Below are 17,972 nucleotides of genomic sequence, written 5' to 3'. Positions count from 1 at the left end.
ACCTATCGGATGTATATATACGTGTCGACAGGTATGCATATATGTGCACATGTATAGACAGGAGTATATATATATATATATATATATATATATACTCGGCGATATACATATACAGAGATACATCTGCATATGTATATATATAGATATATATCTATACATATCTATATACATATATATATATCGACGCAGATACATATAGCATATGAATATATACCGATATATAAGTATACATGCATGCTCACTGACATATATATACACCAGTATATACTCGCTGTCGTAATCAGGTAGCTGGACGGTCACATCCATGTATATATATGCAATGAACATATCGCTCTTGTATCGTTTGATAGTACTAGGTCGATACGAAGCTCTCTACCTCCACCATAAACGAATCCACCCACTCTATAAGCAGCTTCCAAGAGGCTTCTAGGCGATTGTAGGTATTATTGCCGAGTGTGACGGTAATCTGGCGCCTAAGTGCACACCAGAGCTCACGACAGCTGTCCCAATTCTTTCGAAAGTACTTCACAAAAGGATGTTTATCAATGCGAGAAGAAATATCTTCCAGTTCATGATCTGTGACTTCTACACCGACTGAGCCCGACTCCACACCGACTGAGCCCGACTCCACACCGACTACGATACCAGATCGATTATTCGCAGCTGGACCGGCATAACCAATCGACGCAAGATGCACCATGTACTGGAGGCGTTTGTCGTACTCTGCTTCCGTTTTTGCGTAGACAAGTAAGCTCACAACACCGCCAAGTTGCTCTTTCTGAGACCTCGAAAATCCATAGTCAGCTGAAGCAATCTCTTCCCGTAGGTACTTCAGCACGTGGAATTGGCAAAGTAAGACTGTCACCCCAGGAAATGCCTTTTCAAGTACGGACAGTTCTGTGAAATCCTTATCCACCAGCACACATTGAAGTCTTGACCACGCAGGATTGTTCGCTTTGAATTCCTCTATCGCTGTCAACAGGGTTTCATAGCGCTCATTTTGAAGCAGCGCGTGCTGCACAAACTGGCCCTTGCCGAACGTATCGTGTGCCATGAATGAAAAAACTTTATACTTAGACCGGTTCGTCCCGTGCGTTGCGTCAATCATCAGAACTTCAGGAAATGGTCGAATAGTGTTCGCATGTGCTTTGTTTGCAATGTGATGCAAGTCGCAACTTTCTGCGTATCCAATAGCACACAAAACAACAAATGTTAACTTCATGAATTGACATTAGACCTGATAAAAGCATTCACTCTACCTTGCCACCAACGTCGTCCAAGAAAACCCGACCAACGTTCCCTGGCACATCACCGAATTGCTTCATCCACTTCTTAAGCCGCTTGTCAGTGCTTGAAGGCCCATCGCGTTGTTCGCGAGCCTTTAGTTTCTGGACGAGGGTTTGCACATCTTTTGGGGTGGGGTTACTGTCGGTGTGCTTCATTAGGTGGCTGATGATACCAGACTTCTTGACACCTTTTTTCGAAGTAGATCAACTGTAGTTAGCGTTGACTCGTCGAGGATAATGTGTTTCGATGGATGTGAAGAGAAATCCCGGCTTGTCAGACGATGATTGTGCTCTAGTCGACAACGAGTGATCCGCACAGCAAACGTCGTATTCTTTGTATCAACTACCTGGACGCAGACATTAATCTGTAGAGCATATATAGCCACTGTCAGTCAGTGAGCTACCCGATTGACCCCGACTGGACCCGACCAGTCCCGACCAGGCCGACATATATGTACCTGCGCCTTGCAGCCCTGTGCTCGAGTCTCTTGGCGTGGCCGCTTCGTAGCTACAGACTTGTACTCCCCTGAGTGCGTACAAACGAACGTCCTCGAATACTGTTCCCACGATGCTGGTATTTTAGCTGCTTTGACTGTGACTTGCCAATCCTGGCATTGCGCTCTGCCACGCTGGTATGAGAGCGCGCCCTGAATATCTACAAGACAGATAGCACAAAATTAGTAACTCAGCGGGGTCAGACATCCGTTCATTAAATCTTGAATGAATCTCGCATACTTGAAACGTTTGGGCTTCATACGCAACCAGGTACTCGTCGAAGGCCCCCCGCGACGTGAACTCCGCCTTGTTGGGTGGTAATGCCACCACGCGTGTGGGGGGACCACCCTCGCTAGTGCTGCTGGTTAAATCGGTTACATCCAACACACTGAAAGCCTCGGAAGACTCTCCATCACCCGAACCAGCACCGCTCGAAGCGGGTGTTGGGAGCCAGACGTCGTCCTGGGAGTCTTCTCGGGGCGGCTCAGAATCGCTGCTGTCGCTCTCGTCGATCTCGCGCGCGACAGCCCCAGTTAGCGGCCTCTTCTGGACGGCTCGGACGCGGAGATCCATTTCCCCCTCCTGCAGCCTTACGATCGTTACGCTGTTCGAAATTTAGTGGCTGTCAGGCTGAATGGTATACATGGTACACACTGTATACATCGTACGGATGGGAGCGCGTCAAAAATTTGTAGGGGAAGGTTAACTCAGTCGGTCAATATAGTCACTCTCTTAAAATAAAAGTGCTATATATAACTTAGTGTCTTGAGAGGGCGGTAGAACTCATCAATTAGCCAGAAGCATCCTTTAAGGTCAGCGAAAATGTCCGGCAAGCACGAGTTCTGCCCAGGAGAGAAGCGGATGATTGTGAACAGCTACGAGTATTTCAAAAGCCAGAAGGAACAAGGCCTCTTCAAAGGCATCATGACACGCCAACTGGTCTCTGATTGCCTTCCAACACCGTTGACTCCGTGGTTAATGAGAAAAAGAATAACCCAGACACTGATTTTGAGGTATATCAATTATAACTGATATTGTAACATTTCCTTTTTAAACTAATATTTGTACAAAGCCCAGTGAAAACGACAGAGGTCGAAAGCGAGATTATGACCTGACGGATACCTTTTTAATTGTTTTCACCATCCTGCTGGCAGAATTGAATGCTAAATCGACAAGGGCAATCTGCGACCGGGCGATGTGTCATCTTCCTTTTTGACATATGAATTTGATTCTAGACCAATCATATCTGTGTATTTGGCGCGCCTTTCCCCCGAAAATGACAGTGTTCTGAGAAGGCATTTTTAAACGACTGTAGCACCAAAACGGCTGGGAATTGGCTAAAAATTACCACAAAATCATAATCTAAACGCATGATTGCACCCTATATCTAAATGTCGATATAGGTTTTCCTAAATGTAGACCTCTTATGCCTCTCTAGATTCTGGCCCAATGTTCAATGTCGCCTACAATAATACGATACGTGGCATACTTTCCGAACTAAAGGCTGTACAGTACAGCCCTACAAGGATTATTTTGAAGAAGGATGGCAAAGCTCTGCTGGTTTTGAGTCATACATGTAGGCTTAAAAGGCGTCCGATGCTGCGTCGTGCATGCGAACGATGACATATCGGCCACTGCAGCGAAGTGTGGTTGATGGAGAACCAGTTCTCTGAACGGAATGCTGTCGCTCCAAAGACCGGCGCCGAATTCGACGATGGCATGGAGAGCCGATGCCGATCAGCGCTTCGGCGCTCCAACTCGGACACCTCACCATGCAAATCTCTTCACCGCTTCTCCCGCGCGGCGCGGGCCGCGCCACGAAACCGAATGTCTTTGTCCCCCGCCTCCTCTATGCAGGCGGAGTCCGCCTGCATAGAGGAGACTCCGACGCGAAAGGCGGCAGTGCGAGTTGCAGGGGACTTCCCTGAAAGACGACGGCATTGCAGTGTTGCAGCATTGCACACGGTGGACGGGCCAAATACAATTGTGCACAGCGCTCAGCACACGCTGTGCCGACAGGGGGGCGACACACTGCAAAAGGATCGTTTGGTATTAGGCGTGTCGACGCTCAGGAGGAGCATCCACCAAACGCTGCTTGGTTTGAGCGTGCTGCTTTCTCATAGATGGCGAGCAGCGGCGCGACTTTAAAAATGAAAGCCAGCAACGTGAAATTCCCACTTCCGGACGGGTACTTCCCGCCGGTGAAGCTCACGCCGGCCGAGATCGAAGTCTATGAGCAACGCGTGGAGATCATCATGAAAAACGCACTGGCCGAATACAATCTGCACGAGGCGATGGGCGCTCGGCCAGACTACGGGTCTCGATGGAGCGTCGTGGGCAACGTCGAGCACCTCACCGCTATTCGTGAGGTCGATCCGTCCAGGGCAGTCGAGGCCTCACGTATTTTCGGTCGTGTGGACGGCGATTACCGCAACTTCATTGACTTCTTCTACTCGGTCTCAGCACAGGAGGTTTTTGCGGTGAACCAGTTCATGTATGGGTACGCCGTGGATGCCGCGGTGCTGTGCAACATCCACACGAAAGAATCCAACAAGCCCCACCAATACCTGGGCATGAAATGGCTTTGTCTACAGCCTTCGTCGCTCTCACGCAAGCGCGATATGTGCTTCCTTGAATATCTTGTCTACACGAAGGATCTACAGGACCGAGACGTCGGTGTTCGCATCACGCTGCCTCTGATTCTGGACGAGTGTCCACCACTTGCGGATAAGCTGAAAACCCGGCGTATCCACTCGCACACGGTGACCATCGTCCGCCCGACTAATGACGGCGTCGACGCTACTCAGATCTTCTCGACCAGCGAGGTTGACATGTACAAGGGATCCAACTCTTCATCAGCTGCTACTTTCAAGAAACTCATGACCACACTGAGCTCCATGGCATTGTTCGCGGATTCCAAGCGCATCTCGATGCAAGGTATGCTGGATCGCAGCAGTTGGGCACCAAAGAAGGCGCGTGCCAACTGCTCCGTATGCAACCGCAAGTTCTCACCCACGCGACGCCGCCAGCACTGCCGTCTCTGCGGTGAAGTGGCCTGTCGGCGTTGTATGACAATTCGTGATGCCCCAATGCTGGATGATAGCGCTTCTTCGCCTGCTCGTACGTTCCAAATAATGAAAACGATGTTCTGCAAGGCCTGCATGGGTAAGGTTCGGGACTCCGACGCCAAGAGCATCGCGGCTGACAGTCAGGACGAAGGTGCGTCGGATGCCGAATCCATGGGTTGGTTTGGAGATAAGTCTCGTGGCCGAAGTTTTGAGAGCGATGACAACACCGCTATGCTTGGTGGGGCATCGTTTACCTCACTATCGCCGACCAACACCAGCTCAGCTTGCTCAGCACCCCCTCAACGAGAAGATACTGAAGACGAAGAACGTAGCATTGAAGACACGAACATATTGCACGGAAAATTCTCAAGCAGCATCGATTCGGAGGCTCAATCGGAGACGAAGACTAGCGTGTCATCCTCACAAGATGATGAAATCGAGGTCGAGGTAATGGAACCTGTTGCTCCTATGGTGATTGATCTGCGCCACCTCCGGACGATGGCGGGAGCGGAGCGAGTTGTACAGGAGATCGAGGAAGAGGAGATTCGGGCGATGCGGGAATCACTTGCTGCTCTGGACTTCAAGGCCGTCCGACTCGTGGATTCGCCGTCGAACGTAGACAGTGAGTCTGGCAACGGCTTCAACAGCAACAGGAGTGGCAAGCTTCCGCCGATGGAGGAGGATGAAGACGACAAAGACGACGATGAGGCTGACGTTATCGAGATTATTGACGATGAATCGACCGAGATCATCTCCACCACGAGGCAGATCGTGTCGTCTCCGCTGGATGAATCTCCAATGGACAGCGGTGCACTAGCAGAGCAGGTGTTATTCAGCTCAGCACGGTCGAACGTGTCGATCGACCAGCGTCTCCAGGAGCAGGAAGTCCTGTTGAAACGATTGGTGATGGCTGCCAACTCATCGGCCGGCTACTACCCACCAAGCGCGCGTGGACAGCAGAAAACGTTCGAATCATGAGCGAACTGAAACAACTAACGATGACCCCGAGCAGATCTTTATCGGGTAGTCACGTACATCACACGTAGTGTTATTAGGGCCTTCGAGTGCTTGCCATTTTACTGAATCAACGTTTCAGTGGTCTACAATAATTGCACCTAAGAAAAGATTACACCTACACATTCAACTTGTTGTGCTGCGAGTACCCAAGTGACCCCACACAATGCGCAAGATGTGCTTTGTAATTTCAACATGTCAGGTAATATTCGTTGTGTACATGTAGTACATGTAGTACTTTCAACAACAATGCTGTAAGTTCACGCCTCGGAGCTGGTACTTTCAATCCTCTTCAGATTGTCAGCACCAGGACATGCGAACGCGAAGCGTGAAATGACTGGAAGGGTTGAGAAAGGCCAATTAAGAAGCCTCGTTCCGCCGCTGGCGTCAAGAAATGATGCGATGCGAAAGTCTTGATAGCACCTCAGCTTTCTGAAACTGCACCGTGTGCTCAACAAATAAACCACACTTAATTATCCTATCTTGATAACCGAAACGGTATTCATTTTGAAGAATTGCTGCTGTGCCGAACTCGTATCGAGACTCGTTCTTGAAGATTTTCTTCTTCGACGCCGCATAAAAGCACGATAGGCGATCACATGCGTGCGTGGCGACTATCCAATATAGCTGCTGCACAACGTGAGATGGCAAATTTTGCTGTCGGAGCGATCTTGAGCACGTCCTACGGCTGTGGTCTGTCTTGAGCTGCCAGCATCAGTCTCCTCAAGAGATCTTCCTGCTCGGCAATGCATTGGTCGATTGTGCGTGTAGATGCTAACTTGCCCGAGCTGTTGGTTTGCTGTCCGTCTTCGTCGAAGATAGCTCCAGCGTTGATCCCCCGCATCATTTGAGACGCGGACATGAGGTTCGACATGTCGACGCCCATGGGTTTTTGGTTCTTCTCTACAAGATCGCTGCGCTCGTCATCTACAACATCACCGTCGCCGGACGATCGGATCGTTTCAAGCAGTTCAGAATCGGATGACGCGTGACGCAACATCTCATCATTGAAATCTCCAGAATGCTCACCGTCAGGTTTTGTTGGCGCTCCGGAGTCTGCGAACATGCTCAGCACTGCCGGTTTGTCATCGATCTTGCCGTGCGTCCCTGGCGCGAGCAACGTCACGTCCAAGTCCCGCACTTTAGCCACACATACACGGCAGAATTTTGTCTGCACGACATTGAAAGTTTTCTGTGCGCTGTCGTCGTCTTCGCCTCCTTCCCGTGCGCCACGGTAGACCAAACATTGCCGACAGAACACTTCACCGCACAGCCGACAGTGCTGACGACGGCGAGTATGAGTGAAATCGCGTGAACAGAGGCGGCACTCGGAGCGTGACTTATTTTCCACCCAGCAAGTCCGCTTCATGATGCCATGAACCGAAATGAGCTTCGCGTCGACCCACAAGGCCATGCCGTTCATCTTAGACATAAGTCTCTTGAAGTAGAACCCAGGGACGGCGAATCCTACAAAGTCGTTTTGGCTCATCAAAAACAGCTCCGTTGAGCTTGGATCTCCCTCGGTCGGTCGTACAATGGAGACGATGAGCATCTGCATTCGCTTCGTCTTCATCTTGGCAGGTAAAGGTGGACACTCGGGTAGAGTGAGTGGCATATTCACTCGCACCCCGACGTCACGACCGCGCAAGTCCTTTGTGAAAGCCATGTATTCGAGGTAGCACGTATCACGCTTCTTGACAAGCGCAAATGGCTGCAGGCATGTCCACTTGATACCGAGATACAGGTGCGGCTTACCTGACGCACTAGTGTGGATATTTTTCAAGATAGCGGCGTCCACGGCGTTGCCATACATGAACTGGTTCCAGGCGTAGAGCTGGTTTGAGGTTTCAGCATAGAAAAAGTTGATGAAATTGCGGTAGTCCCCGCTGAGGCGGCCGAAGATGCGGCATTGGCATAGAGCTGCGTTGCCATTCTGTCGGACGGTGGTGAGGTCGCCGACTTTGCCCAGCGTCTTCCAGCCCGAGCCATACATAGGGTTCGAGCCCATGGCCTCGTGCACGTCGTAGTCGGCCAGCGCGTTCTTCACCGCAAGCGCCATCTTCTCTTCCAGTTGGAGGACCTCGAGTTTAGATAGCTGGACATTTGGGAAGTAGCCGTCGGGCAGGGGAAAAGCGTTAACTTTGCTGGTTTGGGCAGCAAACATGTTGGACCTGAATAACACACAAATCTGTAATTAGTCGAGGACGCCTCACTGCGAAGAAGCGCATGCACACTACCGGTATTGACGAAGCTCACAAGTCCGTGCCAGGCATCGCGCGAGTTGAATAATGCGTGCTACCCAGCCTTCTCTCCGCAGTGTGGAGTTCGCACGCAGGTGGTGATGTGGACGACCAGATGGGGCCACGGATGAGATGATACCGAGTCTTGGCCCAAGCGTCTCGGCGACCGGATTTATCTTGCGAGATGCGGCATCAACGCACTTGCCTGCATGAATCATGGCATGATGTAGTGAGGGCTTCGCTTACGACGCAAGCACGTGCATTACCCCTGTGCCTCATCGATATAGCACCTAAATACGCGGCACTCATCGGCCTCAATGTTGCATTAGTCCACCGTGGACTCCTACGCTCTCGACTCGAATGGCATAGATTTCGTTCGTGGTCTACCACACACTTTCGAGGAGACTGGCGGCACTTCTCCCGGTACAGTATGTGCATCGTGTACAATTTGTCAAGGCGACGACAGCACCAGCGTAACATGCATGCCTTCAAGTTGTTGTTGATTGGACGGCCCCTTTATTGCGTTAAATGCGTGGTATCACGTATCTATTCTACGTCTATGGAATTGGATGTTAAATCTCTTTGTACTCTGCTCATAGCTTGCTGAGTGGTTGGTTTATTATCACCGCTGTCTTCGCGATGGATGCCTTCGTCTAACTTAGACAGAACGGATTACAGTTCATACACGCCATCGTCGTGGCCCTCGTCGTCTTCGTGAATGCTCTGGCTAACGGACGACGCCTTAGTGCGTGCTTGCGTCTCGGGAGTGAAGCCGCGGCTTGCAGACAGCACCTGTTGCAGAAGCTCGTTCTGCTCTGCGATGCACTGGTCCAGCGACTTCGACGAAGCCGAGTTTTCATTCTGGTCAGTGCTGCGAGTGCGTCGGGCATTTGTCGAGCGTGGCGGCAGAAACGTTGGAGTCACCGGCGTGGATGTGTACCGACCGCGGACAGTATCGGAGAACTCGCTGAAGTAATCATCATCGGTCGAGTCCGTTGATTCGGAAGCAGAGGACTGCTGGCTTCGCAGTTGCTTCTGAAGCTCGGACTCGGGCATCATGTCCTTCGTGTCAATCACCTCATAGATACTGGAGCGTTCGTCGATGCGGTCGTCAATCCGGTCATCGTCGACCTCGCGGGGGGTTTCCAGCGATTGCACTGCTAGGAATGAGTTTCTTCCCAAGGAATACTCGGAGCTGAATGATGAGCGCACGGTGGGGGCTCCGCTGCAGTTGCGCGAGATGGTACTGAATCGACTTGATCCAGACTTCCAACTACACGTGTCAGACTCATTTTCCGACCACCAGGAAGCTCGGTTTTCTTCATTCCAGGTCGCACTGCGACGAGGTGCGTCGGTCTGCTGGGAAAGAGAACTACGCGCCACCGAAGATGTCGGAGTAGAGCACTTGGAGCTCTGAGGCTGTGTTGACGAACCCATTGACGAACGATGCGGTACAGACGACTTAGACGATGCCACGGAGCGACGGGTAGCCTCAATCTGCTCCTGGGTAGTCTCCGCGTCTTCCTCGCGGGAACGGGTGACGCACACTTTGCAGTACAGTGACTGCACCACTCGGAAGGTGCGTTGATTGGTCACCGTGATGTAGTTACTGAAGGCGTTCTTCTCCTGTCGAATACCAGCACGTCGAACGAGACACTTTGAGCAAAACACATCGCCGCACATCTGACAGTGACGGCGTCTGTGACCAGCTCGGAAAGGCCGAGTGCAGCTCGTGCAGCCCTGTTGAACACTCGTGGGAACCCACGGCCGAATAGTGTCTCCCGCAGCAAAAGGCTCGCCTCCGACACGCGATTGCTCCACGCCAATAGTTGTGGCAATACGCTTGGCATCGGCTGAGAGCGACACCTCTTTCAGAGCTCGTAGAAGCTTTTTGCAGTATTTAGTGGAAGACGTGAGTCCCTTGTGATCACACTTGCTCAGCATGAACATCTGTGTCGCGTTCGGATACGCGTCAGACTCGCGCACAACCATGACGGTTGTAATCTTTTCGCGCTTTGTCTTTAGCTTGTGCGGCAGAGGTGGACACTCAGGGATGTCTACGGGCATGCGTACAATGACCGCGGCGTCGCGGCCCTGGTCGTCCTTTTTGAACAAAATGTATTCGAGAAAACATTCGTCACGCTTGCGCGTGAGCACTGAAGGCTGCATGCAGGTCCATTTGATACCGAGCGTCGCCTGCTTGTCCGACTTGTCCAAGTCGAGGTTGCACAGCACGACGGCATCCACCGCACAACCGAAGAAGAATTGGTTCCATGCAAAGAGCTGTTCAGACGTCTCCGACGAGAAGAAATCAACAAAACGGCGGAAATCGCCCGTGACCGTTCCAAACGTGCGTGTGATGGTAAGAGGACCTTGCTTGCGGCGGACCACCGACAAATCCGAGTCACGGGCAACGTTTTGCCAACGTCTTTCGTCCTCAAGACCAAAACCAGCGACCCGGTTCTCGTGGTCTCGACAGGACTCCATCGCTTTGGCAGCCAACTCTTCCACCTGCGTCTGATACTGCTGTACCTGGGCCAACGAGAGGCTCACCGGCGGGAAATAATCATCTGGCAGAGGAAACTGAAGCTTGCCAGCTCGGTACCTGCAGCAGTAAGATAACGTTAGCATCAAGTAACACGAACGGCACACGGTCTCGGCAATTGTTCCGCCGTTACAAACTTCAGACAGCTGTGATGGACTTACGATGAAGTAGTGGAGGTAACGGAGGCCGTGCGCGGCATTGAAGGCGACGACCTGCGGGGCATGGCGTCGATTGGAGAGTGCAACAAGAAGTGTGCGCTGAGCAGCGTTAAGAATCTTGCTCGGTTGTTCGGTCGCGGCGATTGAAGCCACCTTTGCCACTTCTGGTAAGGCGGACCGAACACACGACGAACAACTCAACACGATCCGGCAAGTGAGAAAATGTCGAAGGCTGCGGCAGTGGGCAAGTGAGCTCCATCCGATGAGGCCTGCGATACCAAGCCGGCCGTCGCGCAACGCAGTGGATTGATTTTTTCGCGATGACAAGTCAAACATGCCGCTAGGGAGGTTAGCTTGACCAGCATTGCTACCGCATTTTGTAAGGCATCCACGCGATCACTCCGCGCTGCGTACAAGCGAAAGCGGGTGGATATGCTGTTTGGTGGAGGCAGCCTCGTTCGATCGAATGATCGTGAGACTCAAGCGTCTCAGGCCGGAATTATAAACTCCAAAACTTGGTAAAAGGCACAGTTGGAGAGCAGGTTCCTGCAGTTGTGGAGCAGTTTGCAAAGCTATGTTGCAGCTAGAGAGCGGTTTTACAGGTTGAAACCTAATCACTGAAGCCGGTTCATTTGTTTTTTGTGTGGATCGGATCGCTCTCCGAAGATGCTGTCTCCGAATCCGAGTCCGACCTCCTTTGCTGCACTGGTGCAGTGCCAGTGGCCCTGCCAGTCCCGAGAACTTGTCAGCCACAGCATCCCTGTCGTGCTTATAGTACATGTATTAATATCAAAGAAGCCAAATGGCTCAAGCCATCAGGATCGCCGCCGCGAGCTTTGATGGTGGAAAACCGAGACCCGGAATCTTGAAGCTATTATTAATAATAGGCACCATAGCTGCTCTTTGGCGCCGTGCCGCACGTAATCGCAGCGACTCTGCCAGAGTCTTTGGCTGATAATCATTTGGCTGTGTTCAAATTGACCTTGTCAAAGTCCAACTCGGGCCTCAATCTCGACCTTGATCCAAAGGCTTCGGAAACAGTGAGAGCAAACAAATGTTCAACATTGACTTTGCTGTTAGAAAACGCCAACAGAGATAAGTTTATAATGCTTCTTGCAGACGGGGCTGCAGCTGTAGCTAGTCCTCGTAGAGTGTAACATCGGGGCGAGACTTGGTCGATTGGACACCACCGGAAGTACCGCACCCGCTGTTACCCAAGGTCCCGCTTCCTGGCTTCGAGCTGTTTTGCTGGCGCATTCCGCTGGCCGAGAGCATCATGCGGCGTAGCAGCTCCTCTTGCTCAGCAAGACACTGATCCAAAGACCGCGGTGACGTCTTGGAGCCGAGCGGCGACCAATTGGAGCCGTTGCCCAAGCTCGTCTTACCGCTATCATCTTGGTTTACAGCGTCCCCACTTCTCTTTGAGGAGGTAAGCGACGAGACTGGCACCATATCGATCGTATCGATAACCTCCGTCACCTCTTCTTCGATCAACTCGCTGGTAGTCATTCGTGGGTCTGCCAGAATTGTTACAGACTGATCGTCGATCACATCGAGTTTCGACACGAAAGACATTTTGCCGATACTTGAAGTGGTCGAAGAGATCGAGGTCGATCGCGGTGAGAACTGCAGCGACCGGGCGCTACTTCCCGTCTCGGAAAAAAAGGAGATGTGACCACCTTCGGATTCTGTCTCTGAAAAAATCGAGTGGCGGGGCTCGCCAAGATCCAAGTCTTCGTAGTCACAGTCGATCACTGATAGTTTACCGCTCGGCGCGGGTACCGGTACCAGCACGTTGTTACGAGACTCGCGCATCTTCGTCACGCACAGCACGCAAAACTTCGTCTTGACGATCTCGAACGTCCTGTTTGATCCCGTCGACGCGCTGTCAGCGTCTTCTTCCTTGGGGGCATCACGAATGATAGCGCACCGCCGGCAAATGAGGTCGCCGCACAGTCGACAGTGATGGCGACGGCGAGTTGGCCCGAACTTACGCGAACAAACACTGCAGCTTTTGCGCGATCTGGACTTGGCCCAGCTCTTTCGTTGCATCACTCCTTGCATCAAAATGCGTCGCGAGTCCACGAAGACCGCCATGTTCATAAGAATATTCATCATACGCTTGTAGTAGTTGGCCGTGACCGCCAGGCCGTTAAAGTTGTTTTCAGACAGCATAAAGAATTCAGTCACATTAGGCTCGCGATCAGCAGGTCTCGAGATCCAAACCGTGTTCAGTCGAATCCGTTTAGTCTTGAGCTTTTTGGGCAGCTCTGGACACTCAGGGATGTCGAGCGGGAGAGTGACACGGACGCCCACGTCGCGACCACGTAGATCCTTTGTGTAGTTTAAGTATTCCATGTAGCAGTTGTCACGCTTTTTAACGAGCGGCGACGGATTTAAACACGTCCACTTGATGCCCATATACAGACATTTCTTCTTGGACGCTACTGTGTGGATGTTCTTAAGCACCGCGGCGTCCGTGGCGTATCCGAACATGAACTGATTCCAAGCGAACAGCTCAGCTGACGTCTCAGCGTAGAAGAAGTCAATAAAGTGGCGGTAGTCGCCGTTAATGCGGCCAAAGATTCGTGCCTGACTGGCCGTTGGGCTGTCAGGTGTCTCCTTCTTGATCGTCGTGAGGCCTTCTACCTTACTGACGACACTCCACGGGGACCGGTAGACGGGGTACGTTCCTTTGGCCTCGTGCAGCTCGTACTCTGCCAACGCATTTTTAACAATCTCTTGCATCTGCGATTCATAGTTCGCGATCTCTTTTGGCGTGAGGTGGATCTCTGGGAAATAGTCATCGGGTAAAGGGAAGTGCCCACCGTTGTCGTGCATGGTTTCGCCGGGGTCACTACAACGAAAAAACGAATGTCAGTGACTTCAGTTGTAAATGTCGTCGTCTTCGTGTCCGACGTAGCATCGGTAGAGGATACGGAGCAAAGATCAAGTTTCGAGCGTACCGGCGTCCGGAGGAGTTCGAGTCTGATAGGGACGGCGTCGGCGTTGTCATATTCCGCCGAGGCATCGCGACTGAGCAAGTGAGCACGTCTCTTAGTGGTGGGGATCGAGACGCCTTCCTCTCACAATAGCGTCGATCCGAAGCCCTTGCTCGCTACCTCGCCAACTTGAGAGTGAGGGCTTGCTTGGCGTCACACACCGCCACATCTCTGGATTCAACGTGGTTCCCCCATCTGCCGTCACACTGCGCATTGATTTTGCGCCGCGGCGTTGCTGACATACCGTATTTGAGATCTCCTACTTCAGACCCAATATTTTTGAAGTTGTATTGTTGCAAAATACACAAGATCTGTAAACAAAACAATTTAGTTATCAAGTTCTTCTTCGGGAGCTACGAAGTTTTCTATGTCATGACGCGTATCCACAGCATGGCGCACTACGGGCACTTCTTCCAGCAACCGTCGTAGCAGCTCCCAATTAGGTTCACTCCACAACCGAAACTTGTAGGCGTATGAAATGGCAACGCGCTTGAACTTCTTGGGAGGCTTGCAAGTGCCAGAAATACGGATTCTCCTTTTTTTTTGCGTGAGGGTACGCACCATTGCGAATTTCTGGCAATGAGCTGGTGGATAGTTACAGTTTAGCATGTTTTTTGTACTCTGAATTAGGAGATGTGCGCTGCTCCATTCTCGATATGTGATTGGTTGGAGGGCAGTCTGAATTAGGAGATCACTCTGAAGTAGGAGATCTCAAATACGGTATGCAACTGTGGGACAATGCGATGAAGCGCCGCAGCGCGGCCGAATGTGAGTGCTCTGTCAGATGCTTCTCCTTATGCTCCAGCAGATTTGCATCACCTTGAAGCCCTTCGAGCCGATAGACGAGTCAGCGCGGCTACGGTATTGTAGTTATCGATCTGCCTGGTACATGTACATGTACCGGTAAGATACCCCAGTGTACAACAGCATTAATGCGGGACTTGACGCAGCGCTTTAGGCGTCGACGCCTTCAACGTCTTCTGAGTCTGAGGTGGTGGACTACAACAGTAGTGTCGGTACCGTACCCGTACTTGTTGCAGCTTTAACGGCGCGATTGTCGAAACGGAGGCGTAGTTTATCTAATACAGTTGAGTCCAACCTTTTTTGGTAGCCTCACGCTGCACTGCGGTTTGGTGCGCGATGTCCGCCATCTTGAGCGAGTTTACTTGGCCTTGTGTCTCTATATCCACCTGGAGGATGCCACCTGGCTGAGACGCGCCTCGCGGACTGCGAGCGCTACGAAGTGGCATACAACAGCCGTAACTCTGACATGGTCTCCGAGTAGAACGACGCAGCCTCGTTCTTTAATGACGAGCAAAACACTTGCGGCTGAGCCAATCTCTCCATTTTGCCAGCACAGCCAAGGTGATGTGCGCTCTGGCACTCACCCGTGCCGATGGCCGTTGCAGAGAGAGAGAGAGGTCGAACCCAGGTATCTATTCTTTGCGAGCCCCAGTCACATCGGCGAATGGTGACATCGCCTCAGGCGAGCAGTGGCAGTGTCTTTTTGTCATGGACGTGCTTCCTGTTCCTCCCCGCGCTGTCTATGAATGCGATTTGCAAGTGCCACAGTCAGCTATAAGCTGACAGCTTGAGCGTTCTCTCTTGTCGATGACACTTTCCATAGGCTCTGTAGATGGCGTCGGACTGACCTGCCGCCGCTCCTTTGAGGCGGACTCAACAATCGAATGCGTCAACTTAACCCCTATCAATAACTGGCCGAGCTGGAGTACACGTAAGGTGGCTACCAGTGGTAGGTAAACCACCGCAGTCGCCGTGAAACTTGCTTGTAGCCAGGAGCAGCTTCTAGATGTGCCTGTGGAAGCTCTTCCCGACATGTACGTGATCATCTCCATGAGATGCGTGAGAGTCACTGTCAAACTCGTCAAGATCAATGACAACTTCATTGACAAGTACGCTATGTGGGCCTTCTCTTTTATCGCCCACAATGGAGCTTTCGGACCAAGAAGAATTGGTCCGTGAGCGGTCGCTGCTGCATTAAGTCAACTCACTGCTCCTCACCAAGTGCTTGTTAGTCGAGGGACTTCGTGACTTGTGCTTCGGTGACGTGCTATACGAGTGGCAGTTGAGCATGGCTGTGGGACATTGCAGCTAATACCTGTTAAAGCACAACTCCACCGATGCAGACAATGGAATATCAGAGGGTGATGTCATAAATAATGACGAGATCGTAGGACGTCTCCGTCGCATCGCTCAGTTCGCTGCTACTAGCAGCCTGCTAGGAATGTCGAAGCCAGGATGAGGACGCCATGTACATCGTCAACGATTCGAGGTGTTTAGCCCGAGTGATGTCGGCTGAAAGTGACGCCATTTGCGCAGTTCTATCAGTCTTAAAGCGACTGAGTGGCTAGCGAATGCAACAATACCAGTCATCCGAGAGTGAAAAAATTCCCTTCGACGCTGTGAAGAAGAGAAAATGGATGACATGTGAGTTGTCCTTGCAGCGAAGACAATTACCTGACGAGTTCTCTTAATTAGAGAGGGAACCGAAACAAAACCTAAAAGGCTACGAGCGTCTCGATCACGAATTCGTGCGACTACTACAAAACGACCGGAAAGAAGGTGGTCGTGCGTGGTCAAGGATCAAACCTACGAATTAAGCAAAAAGGGAGCTAAGGGAAAGAATTGGTCATGCTTCCACAGCAGTACCCAGTACAACGATTACAACTGACAAGAAAAGTTGCTAAACCCCAAGCCAATGTGGCGAATGAAGACAAACAAGCAGCAGAATACCATTCTGTTGTTCGTATCGGTGACAACGTACTTGCAGTTCGTTAATATCAACAAAAATGCATGTATGAATCAATAGAGTTCACCTCAGTCCACTTGTTCTCTACTTCTGTCGCTGCTGCTTCCAGCGATAGACGGCGGGCATGCCGTTCTCCGCCGCCTTCACCTTCTTCTTCCTGCCTTTGGCCTGCACCTTGCGTTCCAAGTCCAGTTTGGCGCTCATTTGGCCAAGTTTATTGGCACGCGCGAGTCGGTCCCTCAGTTCTCTGTACATGGCATCCTTCTCAACCTGCATCTTGTATTTCTGCTTGGGATTCGCCGCCAAATCCGGCAGTTCCGCCGTCTCAAGGTCGCGCTTACGGATGCGATTGAACGCCCTGTCTACGAGCTCTGGCGCAGTGTCAAAGTGTTCTGCCACATCGAAACTGTCAACCTGTTCTTCGTCGTCCACAAAGACCGTGTGGTTGTTGTTCTTGGGCGCGTCCACAAAGTGCAGACCGCGGTTAAGCCTCTCGGCCTTGCGCAGATCCACGGCGCGCTTCATGTGCAGATAGGCCAAGTCCTGCGTCTTAAGCGTGCGTAGCGCCTCTGTTTCTACTGACTTGATGTGGTTATGCGTGGATACATGTACACCGCCTTCGGTTTTGGTCCCTCGCATACGGTGGTAGAATTCATCCGGGTTTCGCAGAGCTGCCTTGAGCTGCAACGTCTTAAGCCGCTTCTGCTTGCTGTTGTAGTCCCGTGCGCGCTTCACATAGTCCTTGTGCTTCTCTAGGAGACCGAGCTTTCGCCGCTCGCGAAGCTGCCCGCGTTCCTTGTGTTCACGCCGCTTAACAACATTGCGCAGCGACGACATCGCTGATCAAGGAATGAGCAATAAGGAATGGCTGGCAAGACGCCGAATTCAATATATTAGTATTGACACTTTTTACAGTTTTTTAAAATTTAGTTTAAGAACATGGCAATAGATTTCTATTGACAAAGCACGCGACAAACTCTTTTTAAATACGTACATGTATGTTTTTTTATTGATAAATAAAACATTTTCCTGGAAGTGTGATTAATTCGAGATTATGTGCGCTAACCAATAGTAGGTATCGATTCGATACAAATTTCAAATATGAAGGTTTTATTTTTCTACCAATTTGTATAAACTTCACAGGTTTCACTCCAAGTAAAGGTTTGGATAAACTTATAGAAACTTGGTGTACGAAAGAAAATATTGCTTACATTTACAAATGCTTGGAGATCTTTTTTTTTAAAGAAATTAACTTTTTTCAGTTTTTCTTACACGGCTAGATGTTGTGCTAGAATATCACTATTATCGTATTTGTAGATCTTAATAGCTACTAGCCGAGCGCCGCCGCGTAGCGGCGGTAGTTTAGGTTTAGCTCTACTTGCTTTGGCCTTGCC

The 17,972-nt window shown here is 51.1% G+C and overlaps 6 protein-coding genes across 6 annotated transcripts; 1 reads left to right on the top strand and 5 right to left on the bottom strand.

Moving 5' to 3' along the window:
- Positions 1-3,931: 3,931 nt before the first annotated feature.
- PITG_17370 (uncharacterized protein) lies at positions 3,932-5,827 on the top strand (the record flags this gene model as incomplete). Its single annotated transcript, XM_002896823.1, has 3 exons — positions 3,932-5,087; positions 5,190-5,457; positions 5,503-5,827. The coding sequence occupies 3 exons, from the start codon at positions 3,932-3,934 to the stop codon at positions 5,825-5,827; spliced, it is 1,749 nt and encodes a 582-aa protein (XP_002896869.1).
- A 718-nt stretch (positions 5,828-6,545) lies between these two features.
- On the bottom strand, positions 6,546-8,027 carry PITG_17369 (uncharacterized protein; the record flags this gene model as incomplete). Its single annotated transcript, XM_002896822.1, has 2 exons — positions 6,546-6,790; positions 6,893-8,027. 2 exons carry the CDS (start codon positions 8,025-8,027, stop codon positions 6,546-6,548), a joined length of 1,380 nt encoding a protein of 459 aa, XP_002896868.1.
- Positions 8,028-8,775: 748 nt separating this feature from the next.
- On the bottom strand, positions 8,776-10,871 carry PITG_17368 (uncharacterized protein; the record flags this gene model as incomplete). Its single annotated transcript, XM_002896821.1, has 2 exons — positions 8,776-10,708; positions 10,810-10,871. The coding sequence occupies 2 exons, from the start codon at positions 10,869-10,871 to the stop codon at positions 8,776-8,778; spliced, it is 1,995 nt and encodes a 664-aa protein (XP_002896867.1).
- Positions 10,872-11,434: 563 nt separating this feature from the next.
- Positions 11,435-13,822, bottom strand: PITG_17367 (uncharacterized protein; the record flags this gene model as incomplete). The annotated part of the gene is made up of 3 exons (XM_002896820.1): positions 11,435-11,531; positions 12,011-13,663; positions 13,773-13,822. The coding sequence occupies 3 exons, from the start codon at positions 13,820-13,822 to the stop codon at positions 11,435-11,437; spliced, it is 1,800 nt and encodes a 599-aa protein (XP_002896866.1).
- A 313-nt stretch (positions 13,823-14,135) lies between these two features.
- PITG_17366 (uncharacterized protein) lies at positions 14,136-14,372 on the bottom strand (the record flags this gene model as incomplete). Its single annotated transcript, XM_002896819.1, has 1 exon — positions 14,136-14,372. The coding sequence occupies one exon, from the start codon at positions 14,370-14,372 to the stop codon at positions 14,136-14,138; it is 237 nt and encodes a 78-aa protein (XP_002896865.1).
- Positions 14,373-16,662: 2,290 nt separating this feature from the next.
- On the bottom strand, positions 16,663-17,415 carry PITG_17365 (U3 small nucleolar RNA-associated protein, putative; the record flags this gene model as incomplete). Its single annotated transcript, XM_002896818.1, has 1 exon — positions 16,663-17,415. One exon carries the CDS (start codon positions 17,413-17,415, stop codon positions 16,663-16,665), a length of 753 nt encoding a protein of 250 aa, XP_002896864.1.
- Between the last annotated feature and the right edge of the window lie 557 nt (positions 17,416-17,972).

The sequence above is a fragment of the Phytophthora infestans genome, genomic scaffold (assembly GCF_000142945.1).
Source record: "Phytophthora infestans T30-4 supercont1.53 genomic scaffold, whole genome shotgun sequence".
In the NCBI taxonomy this organism is placed as follows: domain Eukaryota; phylum Oomycota; class Peronosporomycetes; order Peronosporales; family Peronosporaceae; genus Phytophthora; species Phytophthora infestans.
The sequence above is the reverse complement of the archived record's forward strand: the minus strand, read 5'-3'. Positions and strand labels throughout refer to the sequence as shown.